The sequence below is a fragment of the Chiloscyllium plagiosum genome, chromosome 3, assembly GCF_004010195.1.
Source record: "Chiloscyllium plagiosum isolate BGI_BamShark_2017 chromosome 3, ASM401019v2, whole genome shotgun sequence".
Taxonomy (NCBI): Eukaryota; Metazoa; Chordata; class Chondrichthyes; order Orectolobiformes; family Hemiscylliidae; genus Chiloscyllium; species Chiloscyllium plagiosum.
The window spans coordinates 76,622,312-76,632,270 of NC_057712.1; the positions used below are offsets into that span (position 1 = coordinate 76,622,312).

At 42.7% G+C, this 9,959-nt stretch overlaps 1 protein-coding gene across 1 annotated transcript; it reads left to right on the plus strand.

The window, feature by feature from the left end:
• Positions 1–3,474: 3,474 nt before the first annotated feature.
• Positions 3,475–7,782, plus strand: marcksa (myristoylated alanine-rich protein kinase C substrate a). The gene is made up of 2 exons (XM_043684711.1): positions 3,475–3,966; positions 5,678–7,782. The coding sequence occupies exons 1-2, from the start codon at positions 3,868–3,870 to the stop codon at positions 6,668–6,670; spliced, it is 1,092 nt and encodes a 363-aa protein (XP_043540646.1). The 5' UTR covers positions 3,475–3,867; the 3' UTR covers positions 6,671–7,782.
• The last annotated feature ends 2,177 nt before the right edge of the window (positions 7,783–9,959 follow it).

Here is a 9,959-nt window from a genome sequence, read left to right on the forward strand (position 1 = left end):
AATGGGCTGAGGAGTGGCACATGGAATTTAATTTAGATAAATGCGAGATGCTGCATTTTGGTAAACCACAATCAAGCAGGACTTATACACTTAATGGTAAGGTTCTGAACAAAGAGACCTTGGAGTGCAGGTTGATAGTTCCTTGAAAGTAGAGTCGCAGGTAGATAGGGTAGTGAAGAAGGTGTTTGGTATGTTTTCCTTTATTGGTCAGAGCATTGAGTATAGGAGTTGGTAGGTCATGTTACAGCTGTACAGGACATTAGTTAGGCCATTTTTGGAATACTGCATGCAATTCTGGTCTCCTTCCTATCAGAAGGATATTTTGAAACTTGAAAGGGTTCAGGAAAGTTTTACAAGGATGTTACCAGGGTTGGAAGATTTGAGCTACAGGGAGAAGCTGAATAAGCTGGGGTTGTTTTTCAGAGGGTCAGAGGCTGAGGGGTGACGCCATAGAGGTTTATAAAATCATGAGGCGCACGGAGAGGACAAATAGATAAGGGTGGGTGAGTCCAGAACTAGAGGGCATAGGTTCAGGGTGAGAGGGGAAAGATATAAAGGAGAACTAAGGGGCAATTGTTTCACACAGAGGGTGATGTGTATTTGGAATGAGCTGCCAGAGGAAGTGGTGGAGGCTAGTTCAATTATAGCATTTAAAAGGCATCTGGATGGGTATGTGAGTAGGAAGGCTTTACAGGGATATGGGCCAAGTGCTGGCAAATGAGACTAGATGACATTAGGATATCTGGTCAGCATGGGCAAGTTGGACTGATGGGTCTGTTTCTGTGCTGTATGACTCTATGGTCCAATTCGGCTACAAATCTTGCCTTAGCCCATGCTACTCAGACCCCTGTAGTATTTTACCCATGAGCTATGAGTTGATACCGTACACTTTCAAAATTGTACCAATGGAAAATTGTAGCTGCTGCATAAATTGAATTTTTTCATTTAATATATTTTATGCTTTAAATTGTTTTATGGTGAGTTATACTGAAAGTAATAATGGCAGAGTGCCACAACTGGAAGTAGAGCAAGATTAGCAGTTTACACAGGAAAACTGGCAGAATTGTATAATCCCCAAAACACTAATAAAGTTCATACTAACATGCAATAAATGGAATATGACATGTTCAGTCACTAGAAACCAGTAGGCCTGATTATAAATGGAATACTATCTCAAAACACTTATTAAAATAGTACAAAACCATTTTTACTTAATTTAACTGATAAAGCAGTAGTACTATCGAAAGGGAAAAATATAGTAATAATACTAACCTTAAAAAATAAAACATGGAAAATTTTCCTACTACCCCGTCCTTTCAGCCTGCTGATAATTTCTTATTTCTGATCTTCACGAAGTCAAATAATGCACAGGTTTCAAGTAATCAAGCTTTGCTGATTTGTATGGTTTTAAGATTGCTCCAATATATTTTTGAAGGTGACATTTGACCTGCAGTCCATCTGATATTTAAACAAAATCTGATACCTGCTTTTACACTACATTTTCATTGCAATAATAGTTTTGATTAAACACTTCTGTTTCTATCTGAATAAATTAACACCAAATAAAACAAATCTATTTGCAGTATGTGTTAAATGCTAAAACGCTATCTTATTTTAATTGCTTTGCGATTTTAGCTGACCCAATTCAAATCACATATCTTAACAATTTGTAACCACACTGTAAGTAATCTAATCTAATCTAATTCATTCGAGGCGTTAGTCAATGTGCATGCGGAAAAACAACACGATGTTATAACTGTGATCTTTTAATAATATATAATACAAAATAAAGTCACAATTCACAAGCTTATATCAAATATCCCTTAGCCCTTGCCTTATATGTTTTATTTGGGATTGTTCAGTTAACCTGCAGTTGGACCAACTATTGATTAGATTACTTTTCCAGAGATAAATCTGGCTGCCCAGCCAAGGAAATACCTTATGTCTTCGCCTGATATTTAAATTAAGGTGGTAGCCCAGAATCGTACCCCGCCTTAGCCTTTTGCAGGTAAAATGAAAAGGCGGGGGAGGGGAGGCGATGAGGATGCGGAAAGGGTGGGACACACACCCCGATTTAAGTAGGTGCAAATGGTGGTTTAAAATGATTCACTCCAAGCTATGAGTCTCGATCCAATCAATGTTAATTCAATCAGCACAAAGCTCAATGTTGTTTACATCCCACTGTGTTTGCCTTGTGTGTGACCAAAGCCGGGTTTATTGGAAGTTTATCCATTTCCTTCTTTCTCTCCCTCTCTCGGTCATCCTTGGGTTGAATGCGCTAAGGATCGAAGTCGCCATGGTAACCAGCAGCTCCGTTTCCTCGGGAGGCAGACAGCAAAGCTTGAATTGAGCTGAATCCAGACTCCATCATGCGCTGGGTGGAGAGACAGGGGGGATAAAATAAAGAGGGAAAGCAAAAACAGAAAGGGATAAAAATGCACCAAGGCAATACCCATTATCTCGGTTAACAGACCATTCATCATCAGAAAGCTAGAACCTAGCGTAAAGCGCCAAAACCATGTGCAGATTGTATTTACACTATCACTGGGGAGGGGGCAAACAAGAGGAAAGAAATCAATAATGTATCCACGCGTATATTCGCATTAATTTGTTTAAGCTGCGAAATATTCGCCGAGCATCTCCAGACACAACAAGCGGACTGATTATAAAAGCAGACTCCAACACGGTGACGATGGCACATCCAATTGTAACCCAACGGCATGGAGACCACATTTAGCAAATCATTTCACGTACTCCTTCTTCATCGGCTGGAATCCAGTGTTGAACATTTTTTTTCTTATTTCATGTACTTTAACCAAAAAAAAAAGGAAAAACAGTCCACCCGTTTCCGATCTACATAAGAATGGAGACAGAAGATATTGTTACAGAGTAACGGTGTATTTACCTAATCAACGGAATGGTGAGCATAAAACATAAAGGGCGTGATGTACGCCATTGATAAATGCATTTTCCTTGCGGTGGTTATTTAAATAGTTACTAAAAGCAGGAACAGCAAGTCCAAATGTTTAAACAAGGTTCTTGATGAGGCGGAAAGAAATGGTTCGCCACTTTTGTATCTGTATGTAATTCATCCAGGGAATTTGTTTCTTTTGATTGTGTTATCATCAAGTAATCTAAGATCTCAAATCGCCAGCATCAGAAATTACCATCCTTCAGTGAAACCCAACTAGCTGTTTGAAGCCATTTAATCCAAGGCTGGGCAGGCGCTTGCAACATTTTTAAACACCCTAGACACATATATATATTTATCTTATACCAAAACCAGTGCAAACCAATGTAAGCAGTAAGAAATGCCAGATTTCAAAGCCCCCCCCCCCTTCAGCGAAATATGGGCGAGGAAATATTCCGGATGGTTCGCTACAATGGTAGACTCCACCCCCGCGGCCTGTGATTGGCGGTGGAATAGATTCGGAAGGCTGTGATTGGAGGTGGCCGGATTTGGTTGGCGTCATTGCTAAGTAGCCCATTCATCGATGCATTTGGGCGTTGGAGTCTGCATGTTATTAGCGCTCAGGGAGACCTCTCCATTTTACCCCCTTGTCGAAGAGCAAAAGCTACAAATCTAGGAATCTACAAATTTTATTACCAGTGCAACGTGGCCTTTCCCCTCACCCCATTCGTGTTTTTTTTTTAAATTGTCGCTCGGCGTAGGATTTGTTGCAAGGAACTTGAAACTTTTTTCCCTCTCTCAGGGTGTGATTCCGGCTCCTTTTCCCCCCTCACTCTTCACTCCTCCTTCTGTCTGCCCGTCCCCGTGTGTGTGTGTGTGCGTGCAGCATTGAAAAGCCAGGCGTCATTGTTCGCTTTCTTTCTTTCGCTGGCTCGGAGTTTCTTTGTTGTACAAGCATGGGAGCCCAATTCTCGAAGACCGCTGCAAATCGCGAAACTGTTGGTGAAAAAGCGGGGGAAGCTGCAGCTGGATCACCTTCTAAAACCAATGGGCAGGTTTGTATTTTAGAATCGTTTCCTTTAGATTATTTTTCGAACTGGGTTGATATGAAATTTGTTTTTCTCTAAGATCTCGACAGAAGATGCATTGTAATGTGATACTCTAACATGGGGGCTACCAGAGCGATTTAGGGTTTGATGAATTTTCCTTTTTCTTTCCAAAAGACGTTTTGTAATCTTGTTAGACGAAGTGATTTAGAGAGCACCATTTGTCTTCGCCATGCCGTTGTATTGGAAGTGATTACAAACGGAATTGTGAACGATTATATAAAATGTTGTTCTAGATGAAAAGTGTTATGTTAGTACTAACATAGACGACTGGAGATGCGTTGCTTTTATTGGGTTGTGTGATTTAGATGTGTCGAGTCCTTCATTCTCATGTGGATGCCCACGACAATTTTGATGTCCTTTGTTTTATTTTGGGGGTGGAGGATTTTCCAATAGCTGGGATGAATGTCGTCTGGACGGGAGTGTGTCGGACTATTGTATGTATTCTATGCTAAATCGAGGTGATTGGCAATGAAATTCATGGGCTATCTTTCTTTCGAATGAGGTTTGGAAGGTGTGAGTCCTCCTGTCGCCAACAGAAGCGGGATATTTGTACAGGTCTAGCACCACGCCTTTATCTGGTGCTGATGGTATTAATAGGACTATCGCCGCGAGAGCTCACAAACATTCATTCGAGTCTCGGCTCAGCTGCCTTTTATTTCCTCTATTCCCTCTCCTTTCTCCCACCCCCCCACCACAAAAAAAACAACGCGCCACTGCAAATCAATATAAAATTATAAAATTTGGATTTTTCGTTGATGGTACGGCAGTTAGTGAGCAGCTTTTGAGGTAGGGAGTGCGGGCGCCCGGCGCCTGTCTCAAGTGAGCAGCTAGCTCAATGCTCTGCCCGTTGCCGGCAACCCCCTGAGCACAATGAGCAGGGGGCGCCTCCTAGCGGTTAGCTGGCTACCTGTACCCCCCGGGGAGTTTTCCTGAAATGGATCGCTGCAAGTTAGCATAGAATTCAATACGTGGGGAAGGGGGGGTGGGGCGAGATAAAAGCCTCGATGATAAACCTCCAGGTGGACTAGGCTTGTCGTCATATCGTACAGCGAAGGTACTACTGTGTGGACAGTGTTTAAACGCAAACAAATGATTGGTGCATCAAATTGCAAGCCCATTCCTGCTCATGCATTTCTATTCCCAGAATCTACCTAATTTTTGTTTTTACTGGCTGGGGAGGAGTGTGGAGAGAACGGGGTGGGAAAACCAGAATTTGGCTGCAGTGCCCTCCATGCGGAATGTCTTCTGCATTTCTAGTAGATACTTTTTTTGGGGGGGGGGGTGTGGATTGTCCTACATCTCTCAAAACGGGGTGCCCAGAGTCAGGATGCGTTTAGGTGGGCTCCTGATCCTTTTTTTTTGTCCCTCTCCTACCGCCGCTGGCTTTTCTCAAACACAAGCCACGGTGCGTTTGCAGTATTTTCCCTGGGCTTGAACAGAAAGGTGGGGAGGGGAGTGGAGAGAGAATTTACCCTCCACCCTTCCGTAAAATTCGCCACTCCGTCCGTCCTATCGCTCTTTACGTACACAAAAGTCGGTCCATTTTGTGTGTGTGTGTGTGTGTCGCCTCTCCTATCTGCTGGCGGTGCTAATAAACCACCATTTTGTGTGTATTTTCTCCTCCCTCCCTCTCCCTCTCCCTCTCCCTGTGTTTTAGGAGAATGGCCATGTGAAGGTGAACGGAGACGCGTCTCCAGCTGCAGCCTCCGCCGCTGCGCCCGCCGCTGAGCCCGCCGCGGAGAAGGAGGAGCTGCAGGCGAATGGGGCGACCCCGGCCGAGGAGAGCAAAGAGGACGGGGGTACGGCGGCCGCACCACCAGCAGCAGCAGCAGCAGCAACATCGGCGCCGGTGAGCAGCGAGGCGGCCAGCACCAGCGCCAGCGCCAGCACCCCCCCGGCCGCGGCCAAGCCCGCAGAGACGAACGGGGAGTCGGCGGAGAGCGGGTCCCCGGCGGAGGGCGAGGCGGCGGCGGCCAAGGGCGAGGAAGCGGCGGCCCCTGCTTCGACCTCGGCCGCCAGCCCGGCCAACAGCGAGACCCCGAAGAAGAAGAAGAAACGCTTCTCCTTCAAGAAGTCCTTCAAGCTCAGCGGCTTCTCCTTCAAGAAGACCAAGAAGGAGACGGGGGACAGCGCAGAGAACGAAGCGTCTGCCTCTGCCGCTGCCCCAGCCCCAGCAGCCCCTGAGGAGGAGAAGGAGAAGGAGCAAGGCGCCTCTCCTCCCGCAGCCGCTCCTGATAGCGCAGCAGAGGCCGGCACCACCGAGGAGACCAAACCCAAACCCAGCCAGGAAGGCGATGCCAGCTCCCCCGCCCCCGCCCCGGCCAGCGAGCCGGCGGCAGCCTCTGCCAACTCGGAGGAAAAGAGAGAGGAGACCGGCGCCTCGCAGGAGGACAAGCCCGAAGACAAGGCTCCCGAAAGCGGGGCCCTACAGGATGCCAAAGCTCCGGAGGAACCCAGCAAGGCCAACGAAGAGAAACCCACAGCGGAGCAAGCCTCGTCCAACCCAACTGCCAACGCTGAAGCCTCCACAACTGAGCAAGAGGCGGCAGCGGTCCAAGAACCACCACCAGCAGCAGCAGAGCCAGCTGTACCACAGGAGGTACCATCCGAGTCTAGTCCAGCGCCACCAACTACCGACTCAGCAGAGTAAAACGGAGAAGCCCAAAACTGGAGTGATAATCAAAGGACCTTTTTCCATGTTTGTTTGTTGGAGTGGTGCCAGGTACTGGTTTGGAGAACTGTCTAACCAGGGATTTTAAAGGCATTTTTTATTTTTTAAAAATAAAAAGAAATCCCATTGCATTCATTCTGTTACCACCATTCCAACAGGCAGAGATGAGCCCCAAATCTCGCTCTGTCATTTTTTTGCATCAGTATTACTGTTTTTGCATATTTTGCATCATTTTATACAAAAGTTTAAACCTTTTGATCAATATATGGACATGTCCATTGGTGTGGATAATCTGGGTGGGTAAATCCTGGGTAAAATGTAAATGAAGTAATATTGGAACCACAATGCAGTGGTGTAGTTGCCAAGTAAATGTGCCACAAACTAATTATGTAAAGGATTAGTCTTTTTAAAACAAAAGTTGCAAATCTTACAAAAATAATCCATACAGTTTACAACACTAAGTCTTGAATACAAGAAAGCAAGGAAATCTGTGTCAGAAAATCAATAGTTTTAGTAATGCATTAAAATCATAGAAACTTTTCACTTATCTCATTTATAGCTGTACAAGTCAAGTGATAAGTAGAAGAAAAAAAAGCAAGTTGTATAGGCGTTATTGTTTATTGCTGGTTCATGACCTTAAAGTGTAATTATGTATTACAGCAGGGTGTTTTTAACTGTGATTATGTATAAATGAAAACTTAATATCAAGAAGCACATGAAGTTTGCAACTCTTCACCCTGCCCATTTTGTAAAATTGCCGTCATCTTGGAAGATCTTTTAAACAATTTTAAATGAAAAGCTGTGATAAGTGGAATGGTTGCTGTTTATATACTGTTGTATGTTTGGTTACAGCAGTCAATGCTTTTTTTCAGCCGTCTTTGACAATTGGGAAAACTCTTCAGATGCAATGCGTTTTGTGTAGCATCTTGTCTATCATAGTTTTTTTGTAAATACTGGAGAAGCTTTGACCAATTTGACTTAGAAATGGAATGTAACTTTGCTTACAAAATTGCTATTAAACTTCTCTGCTTAAGGTGTTCTAATTTTCTGTGAGCACACTAAAAGCGAAAAAATAAATGTGAATAAAGTTTCGACTTAGTCTATTTTATTACTCTGTTCATTTTGAAGTTTGAGGCTATTCCTGGTCACACTAAAATATAGAACAATTCACTTGATACATCACAGCTGAAAAGAGCAAATGTACAAAGGCATCTCGATCTGACCACTTAGCGGGATGTTGAGACCATGAGGTGGAAAGGATGAATCAAATGTGGATTGTTTAAAATTAATGCTTTTATTTGCTGAACATGATGCAGTTACATACTAAAAATTGATGCCTGCTTTATAACTAAGTGATTTTTGATTAAAAGGTTATGAATTTGAAAGATTTTAAAATCGTAAGTTTTCCAGAAGAGAAAGAAACCCATTTGCTTGGGAGGTTTCTTTCAGATGACTCATTCTTGATTTGAATTTTCATTTTGTGATTGTCATATTGGGTGGCTCAGTGGGTAGCACTGGGGACCTGGGTTCAATACCAGCCTGTGGTGTCTGTGGAGTTTTGCACATTATCCCCGTGTCTGTGTGGGTTTCCTCCAGGTGCTCCAGTCCTTCTTTCTCTTTTTTTCTCTTTCTTCCCCCCCACCCCGACCAAAGATTTGCAGGTCTGGTGGATTGGCTGTGCTAAATTGCCCATAGTGTTAGATCCATGAGTCAGGGGTAAATACAGGGTAAGGAAGTGGGCCTGCGTGGGTTACTCTTCAGAAGGTTGGTGTGGACTTTTGGTCAAAATGGCCTGTTTTCTCATTGTAGGTAATGTTGGGGTTCGTCCAGTGGTAAGCAGACGAGCATACAGCATCACTTGACAAATGGATGATGATAATTGACATTGAATCTGAGCTTGAAATGTAAATACTATTTGAAGTTTGAAATTGCTACTAAATTCAAAACTGGGTTACTGCCCATCTCCATTGCTGTATGTCCAGTTAAATTATTTTAAACTTTTAGTGTAACTGACAATACACTCTTTCATGCATAGGTTCTGTTTTAACCTTTTTTAGACTTTGTTAAATTTATTTTCTCTTAAATTTGGGTTTTACCGTTAAGTATAGATGAACAATTTAAATAGCTTTCCTGTGAATGTAAGCCTTTAGGCTAGTTGTACTGTCTGGAAGCCAACCATGCTACATAGCAAAGTTACAATCTTGCAGATTTGAAGATAGAATCTCATATTGAATTGGTTACTAGTATCCAATTGGTGTACTTAGATCATGTACATTTGGCGTTCATTGCAAAATCACTGCTCTATCACCAGAAAACGCTAAATAAATTTAGTTTCTCTTTCTTGTTGGGCCATTGATCTCCTTCTGCAGTTGGTGCTTAATCAGCTGACTGGATCACAATACCAACTGGCGGAGGGGTGAGTGGAGATAGAAGCATGCTGCATTGCTAATAGTTTTTCAGTCCTTGTCTGAATTTCTTAAGATTTTAACAATATTCCTCGGCCTACAATATTTTCTGTTTAAATAAGCAAGGTTTCAGGATAAAAAAACTTTTTAGGATTACAATGACATTAAAAATGTTGAACCTAAGACTTGAATGAAACTTTTTCCTACCTATTCTCAAAGTACTTAAAACTGTTTATGCAAAATGCCATGTGGTGTATTATGGATCTGAAGACTTCCTGGTTTGTGGTGATTCATTCGTGATGTCTTCCATCTTCTCCAACTTAATGTTTTTCCAAGTAGCTTGCAAAATAAGTTTATGGGGGGGGGGCGCAACTGGGCTCAAGGAAAGATGCTTTAGCAAATGTGTAATCTTTTGAAGCAGACTTGCATTTGTTGGGTAATATGTAACTTGGATTGCATTAATTTGCTATCTTGAACAACAGTACCTTGCAAAAAAAGAAGTTACTGAATGTAAATAATTGTGGATGTAATCACCCACTGTTAGCTGTTTCTGTTAAAACATATTCCTGTATTTTGTTAATGAGTATGCTTGAAATATGTAATAGATCTATCTGTTCTGTTGTCTTCATTTTTCACAGGTTAAAGTAACAGTTCAGCGTACTAAGTTGTGTGAAAATATTTAGTTCTACAACCCCTCGTGGTTTAACACAAGCTGTTTCCAGCTTTCTGATTTAACTAGCTAATAAACTTTGCCTACACTATTACTTAACACAAAATTAATCCCCTACAGTTGGCAAATTGTCAATTTTGCCATTTAAGATAAATGTACATTAATCCAGGGGGAAAAAAGTACCATTTTGACT

Bases quoted from the DNA above. Each gene is read 5' to 3' on its own strand.
- marcksa (XM_043684711.1), top strand. From the start codon at position 3,868: ATGGGAGCCCAATTCTCGAAGACCGCTGCAAATCGCGAAACTGTTGGT. The intron at 3,967-5,677 runs GTTTGTATTTTA...CCTGTGTTTTAG, and splicing joins CTTCTAAAACCAATGGGCAG to GAGAATGGCCATGTGAAGGT.